This window comes from Passer domesticus, chromosome 8 (genome assembly GCF_036417665.1).
Source record: "Passer domesticus isolate bPasDom1 chromosome 8, bPasDom1.hap1, whole genome shotgun sequence".
Lineage (NCBI taxonomy): Eukaryota > Metazoa > Chordata > Aves > Passeriformes > Passeridae > Passer > Passer domesticus.
Genome location: NC_087481.1, coordinates 29372772 through 29390596, shown reverse-complemented (window position 1 = coordinate 29390596; position 17825 = coordinate 29372772). Strand labels below are relative to the sequence as shown.

At 40.7% G+C, this 17825-nt stretch overlaps 1 protein-coding gene across 3 annotated transcripts in view; it reads left to right on the top strand.

The window, feature by feature from the left end:
- CABCOCO1 (ciliary associated calcium binding coiled-coil 1) overlaps positions 1-17825 on the top strand; it is a 126409-nt gene that overhangs the window by 59801 nt on the left and 48783 nt on the right. Inside the window, exon 1 of one of the 3 annotated variants that reach the window (XM_064430014.1) lies at positions 15996-16038. The exons of 1 other annotated variant lie outside the window; for it this stretch is intronic. In XM_064430014.1, the coding sequence (XP_064286084.1) occupies positions 16021-16038 (18 nt within the window). In that variant the 5' untranslated portion in view covers positions 15996-16020. Of the gene's footprint in view, positions 1-15995; positions 16128-17825 lie in introns of those variants that run through there. One more of the 3 variants, XM_064430015.1, reaches the window with a different exon arrangement.

Sequence of the window (17825 nt, the reverse complement as noted above, 5' to 3'; positions counted from 1 at the left end):
TTGGAGCCCTGTGTACACCTGGAGTCAGCAGTCACACCTCAGACTCCTTGTGTGCTCCACGCAAACTCCTCCCTTAGCACACAGCAAGCTTGGAAAGAGGCTTGGTGAGAGCAGCAAAGCCAGGAGCATGTGCCAGGACAAGGTGCCTCGGGGTGGAACTGCCCGTGTCACAGCCAGGGACTGTCCCACATTCCCCAGGGAGCTGAGCAGGGCTGGCCCAAAAAACTGCGGCTGTTGAAGCACCCCACTGAGGGAGATGGAATTCCTGCTGAGGGAGACGGAATTCCTGCTCTTGTAAGAACTTCGATGAAGCCATATCCCTTGTGCATTAACATGTCCTCCTAAAATTTCTGGAGGCTTGTTCTCTTTTTATGAGACCATCATTCAAAACAGAAGGAATGAAGCCCAAAAGCTTCCTTGTTTTTCCAGGATGCTCTTGAATATTCCCAAATGATGGAAACAGAAGAGAGAGAAAATATCATACCAACAGCATCTGTTGACTGCCAAATGTGTTGCAATTCTCTGGCCTTTTAAATAAATGCTGTTCATATGCATTGCAAAGCCTGCAAGAGGAGGAACTAAACATACCAAGATTTGAAGCCCTGTACTCAAGAGGCTGAATATCATTTAGACTGAGGGTTTTGATTTCAAATATGAGTAAACCACAAATTTTCCAAATCTGGAAACACAAGACTGCACACCTTTAATCACTGGTATATAGTGTGCCTGATTGGTATTTTCAGAGCATCAGTAAAACTCACAGAGGGAAAACAGACATGAAAACTAGAGTCTATGCATGGAATATCAGTGATTATGTTATATATGCATCTGAGATTTGTACTTAATTCAAGTCAGGATCTAATCCAGCTCCCATTAAGTCAGTGGGAATTTTGCCAGTGAAAACAATAGTAACAGGATCTGGCCAAAATAATTTAATCCACCCTCTTCAGCTGCTGTGCTCACAGCAAGAATGTTGCCATTAAGAAGTTTATATGGACATAAATATTCACTTTAATTTCCTAGAGTTTGTCTACTTGCTTAAAATTGCATTTGTGATTAAAAAAAGAGCAACACAGTGTACTATGGCAGCATTTTAATCACTCTAGGTTCAGGAATAAATAGAAAAACATCTTAAATATTTTATACAGATTATATTGCAATTTTGAGTTAACAATTTATTTTGGAGTTGTTTATATCTTTTCCATTCTCTGTTGGTTTATTTTTCTTGTGTTGGTTCAGGTTTCCCAGCTACTCTGTGAGAGTGATTGTGATGGGTTCAGAATTTTTTCTCCTATAATCACATTCTGGAAAATTGTCATTATGCAAGTTGCATCATTGAATTGCATCTTGCCTCCTGCTGTGATTCTCTTTCTGGAGGAGGAAAAGTTTAGGGCTGTGTCATACTAATACTATATTTAATGGACTGCTGTAAGCCTTTGAAGGATGCAAGAACATTATCATGGGGAAGTCTCTAGCAGCTGAAGTGTTTCTGAACAGTATTCAAGGGTTTTACTACACCAGGCCCTGCTTGTCAGGGCCTCTCCCCATGAACTCCTTTGGGAGCTGCACCAACTGGGAATTGCTCCGGTGTAGCCTCTTGGCTTAGAACTTCCTGAGGGAGAAAAAGATGCCTCTTCTGGAGACCTGGTGGCTTGTGCCCCTGTGCCTGGCATCTTATCTGAGCTGACCACCCTTAATTCTTCTGTAGCCTTCTTTTCCTTCCCACTGCAGGAGCAGCAGTGAGCCCTGAGCTGTGAGCGCACTGCAGCTGCAGTCAGCTCTTCTCAGAGAAGGCCAGCACTGATGTGCTCCAGTAGAGACACCAGGATGGCTCAGAGTGGGGAAAACGCAGTTCTGCTATTGGCAAAGAGCTTGGGAATCTGTAGGAGCTGACCTGGAGGGGCAGTTGGGCTGTGGCAGCTGCTTGGGTTTGCTCTAGGTTTTTTATTCTTTTCAGTCCTTGGATGCAGTCTCAGTGATGGTATCCAAACACTTCTCTTTGCCAGTCCTGCTGACTTTGATATCGTGGCTCACTGTTTCTTCCCCTCATTGTCTAGTCTTGCTTCCTAGGACTGTCTCTGTACAGCAGTATAAAGATATGTGTATTAGCTGGTTTGGGATTTTTTTTTCCCTTTGAAATTAATATTATAACTGCAGAGGCTGTTACCCAGGAAATATTTGGATCATTTCACAGTGGATATCTGAATCCTATTAGTGGGTAGTGAAGGTTACAAAATTCTCATACTCTCTCCTAAAAATACTTGTGAGGATTTTATGAGTGCCTCTGCAAAACTATTTAATTTTGTATTCTGACTATCTGGTTATAAAGTTGATTGTATATTAGATTTGGTTTATGAAAGAGACAGCAAAATTCAATGCATTGAATTAAAATCCTGAATAGAAAATATAAAAGCATTCCTCCTGGATATATTGAGTTATGAGTTCTGTGACTGAACATTATTTTATGTTTATATTTGGTGAATTATTTATTCCAAATAGATTAATTATAAAGATGACTGAAAACAAAACAAGTTCTCCCAATGCAGAATTGCTTGATTGTGGGGGTGGGTGGGTTTTTTGATTATCTAATCTATTGAGAAAATCCATGTATCTTTATTATACTACTTAATGGCCTGGAAATACATTACAACAGCATAGTAGTTTATTTATGGCTATATAAAGTTGAATTACTTTTAATGAGACATTTGCATACAATTATTGCAATCACACTGAAATGGAACAGCTACTTCAGCACATTTTTGAGACTTTTGCTCAAGAACTCTGAGGATTTCCCTGTGCAACTGCTGGTAAAAGTAAATTTTTTTACTCATGCTCCAGACTGTGGTACTTGCTCTACCACTGCTTTAGGAGGGAGGGAGCCCATGTTGCTCCAAATTGAACTGTAAACACTGATTCCCCTGAGAAGTCCAATAGACTCAGTGCAAAATATTAGCAACTGATATTTTTATGGATGTCAGCTCTCATAGTAAGTCTGTTTTCTATTTCAATTAATATTTTGCATAAATCAGTATCTCAGTAAAATAAGCAACACCACACTGAAAAGAACACAAGGCAACTGTAATTAAGCCATATGTTTAGTAACGCGCTGAACAAACAATGGAAAAAAATACTCTTTGGTTACTAAATCAATTGTAATCAACCTCATTCCACCCACTCCACCTCTAGGAGCTGATAATATAGCTGTAGATATCAGGAACAAATCCAGCAACTAAATTAATAAAGCAAAATTGGTGGTTCAGCTACATGTGTCGGCACGAACGTATTGCTCCCTACAGCTTTATCTCTACAAACATCTTTTTGCTCCCAGAGGGCACTTTAAAATCCATACTGGTAAAATAAATATATAGAAATTACTCAGCTTTATAATTACAGCATCATTGAAGAATTTCTCTGCCTTTTGCCAAACAGGTTGAAATATGATGGATTATTGTTGGCAAACTATTTATCTCCAATAGTCAAAGACAACCTATGGGCTAGTATTGCTTTAATTTATGCCCTTGTGAATAAGGCTATTGGAATATCTGGTTTGCTGTCAGGCAGCTTGTCAAGCTCACAGTGATGACCTGAGAGAGGGTATTTGTGGCACAGGGGCTGCCATCACATGGTGCAGGATAGCAGCTCAATGTGCTTCTGTCACTTCAAGGTAAATTCTTGATAGTGTAGGGTCATCTTTATCAAACCTTCCCTCATAGACGTGGGCAGAGGCATTTCCTGCCTACCAGAGTAAGGGGGAAGATGCAAGGGATGGGTTTAACCATCAGAGCCTGAAGCCAAAAATTGCATTCTAGTTAGCTTGGCAACTGGTCATGGCTGCTGGCTGTTCTGCTGTGGTGTATCACTGGTTCCTGCCAAGAAGGAGCGGTGTTGATAACTAGGAAAGCATTGCACAAGTGCCTGCTCCATGTCCACGTGGTCACAGTAAGGAGCACAGCAGCGTCCTGGGCTCGAGGCAGCCCCGCTGTGCCTGTCTGGGAGCCAGTGTGCACAGAGCTAGAGCACACAGAGCCCTGACTCACTGCAGGGAGTGTAACACAGACACGGCTGGAATACATACACAGGCCTTTACAGCCTTGGGAGCTGCAACAAGGGGATGTCAGCTCCGTTCCCAATGGCTCTGCTTTGGTTATCCTGCAAACTGCAGTATTCATGTATGGCAGGGAATTCATTTCAGGTGAAGTGCACACAGACAACGTGTTTAATACTTTTATCTTGTTAACCAGTGACTATTAGTCGGTGAACTATTTAAAGAACTAAGTGCTATTTAACAATAAAGGACATTTCCTTGCCAGCTATTTAATACTCTTCAAAGAGTAGACATGGCTTATGGGCACAAAAAAGAATGAAAGGAAGAAGCAAAACTCTCTAGTTCCTGGGTTGAAATTCCCTGGAGGTGTTTGTCCAGAGAAAGAAAATCCAGATCCCCAGAGCTTATTCCTAAAGAGAATGTAAAACTGCATTACTTTTCTGTATTTCTTATGTAAGATTCCACTAATCAGGATTTCCTGGATAAAGGAATGTCAGCTAAACCTTAATTTTTGCTGGCTTCCCACAGAGTAGCGATTATTAAATCCAATAAATACCTCCTACAAATATACATATGCAATGCTAAAAGTATAATTCTTATTGTAGGAAAAAAATCTTTACAGCTTTACTTGTAGTTTATAAATATTAATGAAATAATTTTTAGTAGAACTGTGTGAACTTAAAAAATATTTAGAAAGTGTGTGCAATTATTATATAATGAAATCAGAAGTTTGAAGGAAGTGGAGACAAATCCTGAAAGAAAATTTAAGTTTGCTTGGAAGGTTTTGATACATATCTTCAGTGATTTTTCAAAACATTTTGAGTTCTAAGTTACGTTAGTGCCTTGATGATATTGAAAATCTTGAGTGCTTAGTTTTATATTAAAATAATTTTCAAAAAACATTAGTGGTTTGATCAAGACCACAAAAAATAGTGAGAATTTAAGTTAAGAGCTGGAAATGCAAGTTCTTATTTTCATTTTTTAATTATTCTGCTGTAATCATCCTGAGTGCATTGAACTGACTTTGCTCCAGATTTCTTTACTCCATAAATATACAAATGTTGTGAGGTGCCAGTAGGTCCAGCTTTGAATATTCAGTGAAATTGCACTATAGGGTCTGTGGGTGATGAGATATCGTAGGCACAGACATCACTGGACCTTATGTATCCAGCTTAGCTGAAAACCCAACTGCAGCAGCAAGCTCATGTCTCCTGCTCCTGCTCTAAATGTTTGGGGATAGAGGCTACAGTAGCACCTAGATAAAAACAACATGAAACTATAGAGAAACTGCAGTAGCATGGAACAATTGTCAGTGGCTGTGGCTGCAGAGCTGCAGTGGGAAGTGGAATGGGACAGGTGTCCTACAAAAGCCCAATTACTTCTTCCAATGTTCTATTGTAAGGTAGAATAATAAAGGGTATATAAATAATTCTGGTATTGCAACACCCTGGAATTCCTTTAGCATACAACTGCTCCTCTAGGGAATGATTTGGGTGCAATAGTGTGGATTCTGCTGCACCAAGGTGAGACAGGTTTACTGATGAGAAGCAGCTGGAAGACTCTTGATGGGTACATCTGTCTGTACTACATAGGCAGTGAAGGCAAGGGTTAAAAACATCCCACCAGTTCTCAGCAGACCTGAAGTCATTCCAGAGTGAGTAACAGCCTACTGCTTCTTGCATTCCATAATTTCTTTATTGGCAGATGGAGAGTATGGGAAATAAAGTGATTGCATGAAATAAACCCAGGTGTACCAAACAGACCATGTGGCAGCTTGTTTGAGAGGTCAGTTCTGTGAGAGGTCAGGAAGGGGTCACATCTTGTCTGGTGTTGTCGGCGAGTGATCCTGGAGGGTTACATTGACAGAGGCAATGCCAGGATTTGAAAAATCACTGAAGATATGTATCAAAACTGGGAGGATGAAGGGGATGTGGGTCAGCCCTGAGCCAGCCACCCTCCAAACAGCCAAAGCTGCTCCAGTGCTGCTGCCAAGGCACTTGAGGAGTGCACACAGCTCTACATGGACACGGGGACACTGCAGGGGAGGGGATGCTGGAGGAGCTCTTACACCTTGCTCCCTGGCATCTGCTGATGCCACAGCTCTGCTCAACTCTCTCAAACTGTGTTTCAACCCATTTAAATCCTTTGTGTCTTATGGTGGCACAGACACTGTGAAGTGGGGGATGCTTAGAGGAATGTCTGAGTTGCCCCAGCTGGGCCAGCAGACTGAGATGTGGGGCATCAGTTTCTTCCTAGGAGTGGGAGCATTGCCCTCCTGAAATTACAAAAAGCTTGGTGGTCTTAGTGTGTTTACATAAATTTAAAATAGAATGAATCAAATGGAAGTAAAAGATAAAGAGAACAAATGTGGACTTCATGAAGATTTATAACATGTCAAAACTAGGGAGAAAAATTTGCAGTAATGATCTTGCAGATGAAAATAAGTTACTTTGCATTACTAATGGACAGTTTATATTGCAAAGCCATTGTCCCATATTGCACACATTATAGAACCTCCTTGCTATCTCAAATAGATAAATAACATTAGCACAAAGCCAAGAAGATTTATAGCATGCATGAATCTCTCTCCATTACTCTTTTCCGACTAAGTTTCTGTAACTCTTTCTGTTGCATATGAATCACTTCACTGACCAAGCTAATTCATGGATTAACTCCCTTGGCTCCAGTGGAAGTACTCCAAAGATGATTTTGAGATGTACACTAAAACAGATCATGCAGTGGGTAAATGGATGTTATAAAACAAAGTACTCATGCTAATTGGCAATGGCATCATCCCATCAACCCCAGGGCACGTGGATTGTTCCTAGCCTCTGTTACAGATCTCTGTCACAGACAAGTCATTTCTTTATTTTCTTTTTCTATTGCTTGTGTTTAAAGCAATTAGTTCATTGGAAACTATTTTTCCTTTCATCTGGAGACAAATGCTATTTCTGTTTATGTTTTTATAGTTACTACCTAATACGACTTTGGTCATTCTGGTAGAAATGTACTGTTGTACTTAGACTGTGTCACCTTCCCGCTAAAGATCCCAAAGCACATGCCCCATCTTATGCCTCCCAACACTCAGGAAGTATACAGGTAATTTTATAGATATTTAATAGACAACAGGATTTCAAATTCTGATTTTTCTCTGGAAAATTCTAGTGGGTTTAGAGTGCTTGCCTTTTGGGAATGATCCTTGCATAGTCACATCCCAGATTTTCCTTCTGGTGGAAACCTGAGCATTGCTTGGTGGACTGTGCATCTTAAATGGACTTTCTGTTGTGGGTGGAGGTTACATCAGCGCACTGATGGTTTGGTATGGGCCTGGGTCTGCTGCAACAAGCTGCTATGTTTCTCCCTAACATGTGTTTCACATCAGTGCAGAATTAGCACATCATCACACAATTTATCAATGCTGGGTTCAGTCCACAAAGGAACCAAATTTAAAAGGAAACTGCATATGCATGATTTCAGATTTTTAAATGGGAGCTGCTGCTAAAAGGCTCATAGAAAAATCCTGGCACATATTGAGGTAAGAAAAATGTCTTTGCAGTTTTAAAATTTCAGATCAAATTTTTCCAGAGTTCTTAGCTGCATTAATCAAGATTTTTTTTTTTTTTAAAAAAAGGCCTAAATTGTGTTAATTATGCATGTGTAACGGTCTGAGAAATGTGAAAAATCTTAAAGCAATGAGAAAAGAGTTTGATGTCCTATTTAATATTTAAGTTCATTGACACCTCCCACCCCCAAAATGTAACAGAAAGCTAAACTGTGCCTGAGCTTTTTAAAATGCATGTGGACTGACACTAACTATGAACATTTTCAGTCTCAAAGGAATAAAACTGAGAAAATGGCAACCAATCAGAAACAAAAGTTACATTACTTGCCTAACTATTGTATCTATAGTGGCCACTACTACTGCCATTATAATACACAAGAGAATTTGAAAGCATTTAGATTTGCCTTTTCAGCTGACAATCTGCTGCAGGTGCTGTGCCATTATAAATAACTATTCAGCTGTTATGTGTTATTGTCTAAATCACCATTTTGAACCTGAAGTATAAGCTGCACAACCCATAGATCAAATCTAAGAAATTGGCTCTTGTTTGCAATGTAGTTATTTTAAAGGAAGAAAATACCCAGTAAATCAAACTCACAAAGAATTTTAATTACGCTACTTGTTCCTAGGAGCAGCATTACAGTTTTACATTCCAACACTCTGTGCATGGGAAATGTAATACACAACACCTGTTAACAATACATACTCTGATGAATGCTTGGCTAAAAATTGGTGTCTGATTCTTTTTTAATTATATAGGGTGGAGAGAAAGAAGATTGAGTCCATTTTTTTCTGTAAGGAGACAAAAAGTATCTATTTAGTGTAATGATTTATGTTTTACCATGGGATGAAATCATACAGGGAATTTTTTTGGTCTAATACAGAAATAATTATGGTTGCTCTATCATTATTACATGAGAGTTAACAGAATTTATGCACAGCAACAAAAGGTGTAGGTAACACTGGAAAAATTGTTTCCATTATAATCCCCTACTTGCAGCCTCTGATTTTAATTCTTATTTGGCACCACAAATTTACATGGTTGAGTTCAACTTAAAAAATGCTTTATTTGGATTGCATTTAATTTCTCTGTATTTTCAACAAAACTTTTCACTGTGGCTGTGAAAAATATTTCTCTGGTATGTGTATAAAACATCCAGTTACAGTTAATATTTTGAAATGCAGCAGAAGCAGTGAAAATTTAAATAGTCATTTATCAAGAGTAATGTCTGGCTTGGGTAACAGGCAAAAGGTAGTTACCAAGAAGGAATGTGTGATCCAGGTGCTAGTGTAAAAGCAAAAGGTAGAAGAAAAATTACATTGTGTGTGATAAACCCAGGAAATAAAACTTGGAGTCAGTTTTGTGTAGGAAAGCCTATAATCATCTTTTGAAGCTTAGTCTGGTTTTGGAGCTTGATCTTCTTTTCATCAAAGGGAGTTTGAAAATTTATATCAGAGGAAGCGAAGAGGCAGAAATCAGAGCTGAAAGAGCATCCCGATCCTCCATTTTGGGGACTTTCCATTTTTACTGCAGTTGAGTTCTAACTGCTAATTTTATAAATAAGTAATGGCTCGGTCCTGCCATCCTCACTCTGGCTGAACTCCTGCGGATTGCTGAGCTGCTGCCCTGCTCAGGTGGCTGCAGTGCTGAGATAGGGGAGCCCTGACAGAGATGGCAGCGGGCGGGTGCATCGCTGCTTCTGAGCACACAAAAAGGTTGAACTGAACAACTGGAAATATTACCCAGGCAGCTTAACAAAGCAGTGTGCTTCTGAAGACAAATGTTTTCACTGCAGGGTGCCCAGGGAACAAAGGGAGTCATGGCCTTTACAAAGTACACAAGTGGTAGAAATACTTGTATACAAAGTCTGACTCACAGCTCATGTAAAAAATATGACAAACTTCTTAGTCTAATTCATTAACTCTAAATAATGTCCTTTCAAATGCCATCCCCAGAAGCAGTTTCTATTGGAGCTATTTTTTATCCTTTTGCCACAGATTGTTTTAAAAGAATTATGGGAAATGACAGCTGTAGAACTAAAGTTCAATTTTTCACAGATGAAACTACAAAATGCATGGAGTAATGTAATCCAGTCAGACAAGTGAGTAAATTATATCTTGGTTGCAACAACGCACCACTTGCTGAATATCAATAAGGATATGTTTCCTTCTTTAGAGTAAAAATATTTGCTGTTAATGTAAATGGTTATGAATGTCCCTGGCAGTATAGGCACAGATGCCAAACAGCATTAAAACTGAGCAGAATCTCATATGTTTTGTTGGCGAGGAAGAGGAAGATGGCGTTCACAGATGTTAAAACAAGGAAGATGATTCCTTTTTACATTGCTTTACCATAATGAAACTCCATTAACTTCTATCATCTTCTTTCAAATTTCAAGTAAATGAGAAAAGCATAAGCTCCAGTTCAAGGAACACTGTCAAACAGCGCACTCAGTTTTTTCATTCTCCTTCTAAATTTCTGAGGGTAAGTATGTGGGTAACTCTGCTCCCTGTGTACCAAAATACCCCTGTTCTCCATAACCCAAGTCACAAGTGTCAGTAGAGTGAGTACATGTGAGCTGTGCCCCATCCTTCTCTTCCTTTGAATTTTGAGTTCCAAGATACTGAGGAACTCGAGAATGGGTTAGATTAATGAGAGTTCCACTCTAAAACAGGCTAATTCTGCTGCAGCTAAATCAATAAATTACATTAATAAATACCTTATGGAAGTATTTGACCCCTGTTCTAGAAGAAACCCATAATGTTCCATATGACATCACATGTGGAGCTCGTATGCAGTTAAAGTGATATTCTTAGCACAAATATATGTGCTGGCCTTGCGTCCTCTGCTCAATGAGTTTTTATTTTTACAAGAAGTAATATACTTATGCTCTCTAGAGCTCTGCAAATTCATTTTTTACATGCAACTACATAATCTTTTTGGAGTGAATATGGACATTAACTCCTCCTTGCAGCTCTCTATAAACATATGCTTGTACAGCAGATATTTCAAATTCAGAATCCAGGAAGGAAAGTGCTCCCAGGACTGACTACTGAGTTATACACCCTTTTATTTTAATGTACTTTGCCAAGATGACTCCATAACCTCAAATGAGTCAGGGAAGAAAAGGGGAAGGGCAATAACAAACAGCTTCATCATAGTTTTAACCTATTGCCTAGTGATCACAAAATAACCATTGTGCTTACATATTTAAGGAGACTACATGGACACGTTCTTCCTGAGTGTGCTCATCCACTCCTTGGGATTTGTACTCTGTGATTCCAAGCACACAAGTAGAAGACACGTGACACCAAACCCAATTTATTACTTGGATCTGGTGGCAGGGACACTTAGGATGTATTGCCAGACTGCAGAGTGACACATTTCACTTTCTTGGATAGACCTCTCTCTGTAAAATGGAGATACATTTGCCATACTGGCTCTCCAGGTGTTGCTGCTGTAGTTGGGATCCTAGTCCAAGACATCACTTAAACATGATGTTATTATGTCCCAGTAATTCAGGATTCAGTTAGTCCTTATTAAATAACTAAAGAAATGTTGAGACACCTTGGAAGCTGTTTGTGTAGTCCAACAAACAATTCACAAATAAACAAAAAATACAGTCAGCTTTAACATACAAGACTTTTGTCTTGAGTAACCATAGTCTCTCTATTAAAATCCCCCTGTAATTTCAGCTGGATGTATTTTTTCATTTGCTGTCCTAAATTGTTACATGTTATTCTAAAAGCTGGTTAACATCACATGGAGAAGGTGGCAAAAAATCAATAGAGCTTCATAACAAAGGCATGAAAGGAGCAAAATATAAAACTTATGAAAGAAATTATGTTCCCATTTGGGGGCAAAAGGGCAAGGACAATGGAATCAGTGAATTAATATTTTTTCTGTAGACTTTGCTGTGTTACTAAGATATAATACTTCACGCAGTTGTGTCTTTCTATCTTCTTTGGTCTGCCAAAAGAATGAAACAGTAGTTCAAACGGAAAAGTCAAGTTTTGTCTATCAAAAAGAAATTTCAAGAGAGTTTTCCCAGAAGATTAATGTCTCATCTTTCTCATGGAGTGAAATATATTCCAGTTCCTGTAAACTTGCCAAGATTAACAGTAGTTTATATCTTTAGAAAAGATACAGAGTAGATGGGAATCTGAGCTCAAGTGGCTGTCTGAAGAGAGAAAATATATGTATGTATTATATAGGACCAATACTTAAGTATGTGTTTAATATATAACATTTTATATAGAATATTAATATACATATTCCTGTATTTTACAAGTTTTATTTCTATTTGCAATTATGACTTGCTAAAATTTTTTTTCTGGTGATTTTCATCACTACATTAATTGGCAAATCCTGTACTGCACAGCATGTTCTCCTGAAAAATGCAGCTCTCTGTCAATGAAATAATTCTCTCAACAAACCCAAAACCCTACACTAGCCTTATGTTAAATTATTTGTCCATTGTCACCTGTGTACTCATGGTTGTATAAGATTTAGGGGTCTTAGAGTCATTCAGTGGTCAGTGCTCTTCTTTTTGTATCTCGTCTTGAATTTGGGACTTCTGAGCGGATTGTTCTGGTATGGATGATAACTATGAGGAGTCCTTGAGTTCTGTTGGGTTTTGTTTTATCAGTTGGTGACCTTGAGGGTAGGTAGTTTGAAACAGCTGTGCTCTAAATTATCCATATTGCTTTATCTTATGCATCAGGTCTCGTAGTTTAGGTTTTTGTACTAAAATTTTCGAGGGGAGAAAAACCTAAGCTTTCTGAGTTCATACTGATGGTGTACTGCAATGTTATACACACATTTACATTATTCCTACAATTTAATACACAGTAAGGAGCTGTCTTGATCTACTGGATTAATAAATTCCTATTTCTGCTTGAAGTTCTTGTTGGCAAGAAAAAGTACAGGTCCTCTGGAGATGGGTTACATGTTCTTTTAAGTATTTTCTATCTAAATTTTAGGATTTCTATGAACCTCAGTTCAATTTCTCGGCAATAGATATAGCAGTCTGCTAGCTATGATCAAGAAGAGAATCAATCTAAAATTTGCTTTTATCCTACATTAAGACACTTCTCTTTATGGTAAGAAGATATTAGAATCATTGATAGAATACACATTTTACTACTTTCATTTCTTCGTATACATATTGTTTTGAATAATTGAAAAGTTATGATTTGCTACATTTAACTTGGACTTTTTTATTGCTGGGCAGAGTACTAACATTACAGGTCTTCAAAATCACTGTCAAATCACATGGAAACTTTGCCTATCTATTGATTAAACAGTCAAGAAGAAATACTGAGCTGGATTGTGTTGACAAACAGTGAGCAAAATAGAAGCAGCATCTCTCCCTAAGTAACTCAGAACTCTGTCCATGCTGTTGCTGATACACCAAAGCAGTTATCCTCTCATACCTGTATCTCATTTTGATTGAATACTGCCTGAGAAATGGCAGAATTATCTTTTTGTTTTAAAAACAAGTTTTCTTGACAACCTGGGATTTATGGTTTTCTTTTCCTAGTGCATAATCATGCCCAGAATTTTTTTGTGAACGTGTGTACCTATATATGTAAAACAGAAGACCATTACCTAGAGGAAATGCTGTTCCCTGGATAGAGTATCTGCAAAGATTGTTATAAAGGAGCCAGGAGGGGATGATTAATTACTGTGTTAATGCACTCATGTACAGTAATGCAGGGCTCTTTATTAAGAATCATGTAGCACCAATGTCCTGTTGCTTTCACAAATTACCCATTTGTTACTAAGAGGGTCAAACCCAAATACTGTGTGCAAGTCCTCCACATATGCCCATGGTTTTTTCTCAATCCTTGTACCACAGGGCACGAGTATAAGCAATTTGTTGTCATGAGGGCTGGCAGCCAGGAGAGCTGTATGTCCATCTGATGTTGATGTAACAAGCAAGGCTCTGCTAGGAATTTCCGTCTGCTTTTCATCCTGAATGTGCCTATGGCTAAGTACTGTGCTTGGTGATGCTTAACTAAAAGTGACTGGAAACGTGTTTGCAACTGAACATTTTTATAGGATCTCTGTCAATAGGAGGATGTTTCTGTGGGCCTGTTTTGTGTTACAAAACCTTTGCTTCGTAAAAGATAGCTTCTGAAAATTCATTCCTTTTCTTAATAAGTTTAATTTACTTCTGAAATGCCAAGAACTCTGCAATGAGTTACAAAATCAGACTGAATCACCTTGGTTATTAAAACTTTGGAAGACTTGTTAGACTATTTTGGAGCACTTGCAGCTGCTGGATGTGTTCCAATTGCAGGTGGCCTGCACTATCAAAGCTTTGCTTGTGGCTGTGACCTTTATTCCCCTTTTGACATGGACTTGTGTGATGCAGGAGAACCTGCTCCCTGCCCAAAAGATGGAGTATTGTGACAAAGAGGAAAGTATTTCTACAAAGACAGCCATGTAATTCATTGTGCAGAGAGCAGTGTGGAATTGCTATATTGGTGATGCTTCAGTGCATAATCAGCAAAATGAAAATTGGGCAACTTGAAGAAAATTAAGGGGAACAACCAGCTCTTTGCCCAGCCCCTGCCAGGGCTGAGTGTTAGTGGGCTGTGTGGTGGTTATCTTGCACAGGCTAGAGGTGGTACAGGCACCATGAGCTAAAGAGCTTTAAAAGAGAGATGATAAAGAAGTGTTCCTTCCACAATCCTCATGCACTGAGTGATACCAGTCTTGGCAGAGCATCTCCCAAACCTTAGCTCTGGCTGCTTCTCAGACACATAGAAGAGTACTTACGGTGTAAAGCCAGACTTTGAAATACGTTCTGCTTAAATGACATATCTTAAATACTAAATAACAGACACTTTCAGGAAACCTTTGCATCTAACAGAACTGCACCAGTGGAGAAAGAGCTCTGCTGTTCTCTAACTTGGAGTCTCTCTGACTATTAGAAATCATAGGAAATCTATCGTGGTTACCTGTAGTAGGAAAGGACTACATCAGTGTTTTAAGTTTAGTATTTCTGCATTGCACTTAGAAGCTTTGCATTTGAAGGAAATCAAAAAGCCACCTTAAATATTCACATAGACATGAATATGGTTTTGTAAACATGAAGAATCCACATGAAATTAGACGGCATGGCTCAATGTGACTCTTGAATCCTTTTTTTTTTCCTATTTCTAAGCCTTCTGACACCAACTATCTAAAAATCTAAATTGAAAAGTAAGAAGTTTAGGAGCTCACAACTGGAAATGTGGTTTGAGCTTCAATCAGTGCTCAGCTTCAATCACCTACTCAGTTCAGGTTTTGTGTAAGAGAGAATTCAGTCCTTTTATATTGAGCAAGAGAAACAGAATTAGCTCTTTCTAAAGGCTTTAAGCCCCCAAGTCTTTTACATTGAAAATGTTCATGGAAGTCAATGTGTATTTTCGGTTCCAGAGGAATGCAGGGTTAAATCTAGAATCTACCTGTTACCAACTAGATAACATAATAATGAATATATACAATGTTACATTGTATACAAATATCACACTTAATTCCCCAGTTTTAACACCTTACTACGTGCAGTGCTTGCAGGTCTGAATAATGTTGGTTAGATTTATATACACTGTAAAAGGGGCAGTAACACAGCTGTGCAGCTATCAGCCACAGAGCACAGTACAAATTGTAGGAATTCACAGTGTGGGCTCTATTTCTTTAAAATTCACAGTGTGGGCTCTATTTCTTTAAAATACTATGAATAATTCTACAAAACACTGCAGGATCCAGCTCTCTGAACCTCAAAGATTTCTGGCTCCTTTTGGAAGCGCGGTTGGTCTGCCTGTGTCAGTGAGGGTCAGGGTGTTTGAGCAGGAACAGGAGCTGCGGATGTGTTGAATCTCACACTGTACATCACAACCTTAGTGGGTAATGGGCATGTTCTTGTCTCTTGTGCCCCAGCTAGGACACAGGTACTGTACTTTGTGGTTCGCACATTTTAAGAAACTGAGGATGACAACCTTCTGAAGGTGGCAAACTGCTCCAAAGTGGTGGCACAGCCTGAAACAGCTGCAGAAAATCCCGCGAGGCCTTTGCTTTATGTGGGGCACTGCAAATAAGCTGTTTTGTCCTACCAGCTCCCTCAGCACATCCATAAACTTTGCAAAGTAAGTTACCTCTTTCTTTGTTCTCATTATTGTTCACCTACCAAATGCTTGCATTTTATTTGATATTGCGGGTAATTGCTATTACTCTGAATTACTGCTGCTGCACGCAATACAAAGCTGCCAGAGAAAATGTTTCGACGTGGTTTTAGCTCACTACTGTTCCGAGTTCATTACTAAAGGAGCGGGCGCTGGGCCGGGCCCGGCGGCAGCGCGGCCGTGAGGGCGGGCCGGGCGCTGAGGGGGCGCGGTGAGGGGCGGGCCCGGGCGGGCGGCGGCCATGGCGGACAGCGGGCAGGTACCGCCGGCACGGGAGCGCTTTGTGTTAGATTGTCCCTGCTGTGTTAGATTGTCCCTGCTCAGCTGCAGCCGAGGGCCACAAGGATGGTGAGGGGTCTGCGGCATCTCGCTGGTGACGAGAGACTGCGGCAGCTGGGCTTGTTTAGTCTGGAGGAGATTGAGAAGGGGGCTTGTCAGTGTATTTAAATATCTCAGAGGTCAGGAGGTTGGTGCCAGTCTCTCTTCAGTAGTGTCCGGTGACAGGAGCAGCAATGGCCATAAATCACAACAGAGAAATCTCCACCTCAGTATGAGGAAGACTTCCTGTGGAGGGTGGCAGAGCACTGGAACGGGCTGCCCAAGGAGGTTGTGGAGTCTCCATCTCTGGAGGGAGGCATTTGGAGACACTGCAAACCCCGCTGAACACGTTCCTCTGTCACCTGCTCTGGGTGACCCTATCTCGGCAGGGGAATGGACTGTATTACCTCCACAGGTCCCTGCCAACCCTAACTGTTTTGTGTAGAAAAGGTGTGGTGTTAAAAATGCTGTGTGTATGTGTAAATATATATATATATGTACATATAAAAATACACCCGTGTCACTGCCGTCGCCCCAGCAGTTCAGTGGAGACACTGCCTGCCCCGGCAGCGACTCCAGCAGAGGCTGCGGAGCCTGGGCTAGCACATCCCAGCCTGGGCTAGCACAGCCCAGCCTGGGCTAGCACAGCCCAGCCAGGCCTGTCCCTCACCCTCTCACCTCACCCGGAGCTGCTGCAGGTGTGTGCCTCCTCCACCTCTGACCTCCCACCGCCTCGCCAGGTTTCACTCGCTTATGGACTCTCCTAAAGCTTCTCCTTTATAAATGTATGGTTATTTCTTGGTGTGTTGTGTTTGTGTGGGGAGCTACAGGAGTGGTTTCTGTGAGAAGCTGCTGGAAACTTTCCCATGTCCACTGGAGCCAATGCCAGCCAGCTCCAGGACATACGCATGGCCAGCCAAGGCTGACCTCACCAGAGACAGAGATCTGGGATAACAGATTTAGGAACGGGAAGAAGGAAGCCATACAACAGCAGCTGGATAAGAGGGGTGAGAATACAGGAGAGTGACAGTCCTGCAAACACCAAGGCCAGCAGAGAAGGAGAGGCAGGAGGTGCTCCAGGTGCCAGAGCAGATTCCCCTGCAGCCCATGGTGATGCAGCTGTGCCCCTGGGGCCCATGGAGGTCAGGGTGGCAGAGACATCCATGTTGGAGCAGGTCATGGAAGACTCCCTGGTGCAGGGCACCCCATGCTGGGGCAGGGTTAGAATGTGAGGAGTCTTCCCAATGAGGAGGCAGCAGGGTCAGATGCAACATGTGGTGAAATGACTGCAAGTACTCTACCCCATCCCCCTCCACTCCTGGTGGGAGATGGTAGAGAAAATTGGGGGTGAAGTTGAGCCTGGGAAGAGAGGAGGGTGTTTTGAAATGTAGTTTTTATTTTGCATTATTCTACTCTGATTTCATTGGTAATGAATTATTTTTCTGCCCAAGCTGAGACCCTTTTGCTCATGACAGTAATTGGTCAGTGACCTTTCCCTGTCCTCATCTTCTCCCACACGCCTTTGTTATATTTCCTCTCCCCTGTTCAGCGAGGAGGGGGCTGACAGAGAGGCCGTGGTCAGCTCCTGGGTATCCAGCCTGGGTCAAACCACCACAGTGGGCTTTTTTGTGGTGGTAGGAGTCTCCTAATTTTTGGTTGTTGAGGGAAAGGCTTGTGGTTTCCTTTTAAAGAGCACCGGGGGAGTGGAAGCAAGCTTACACTTTCGTT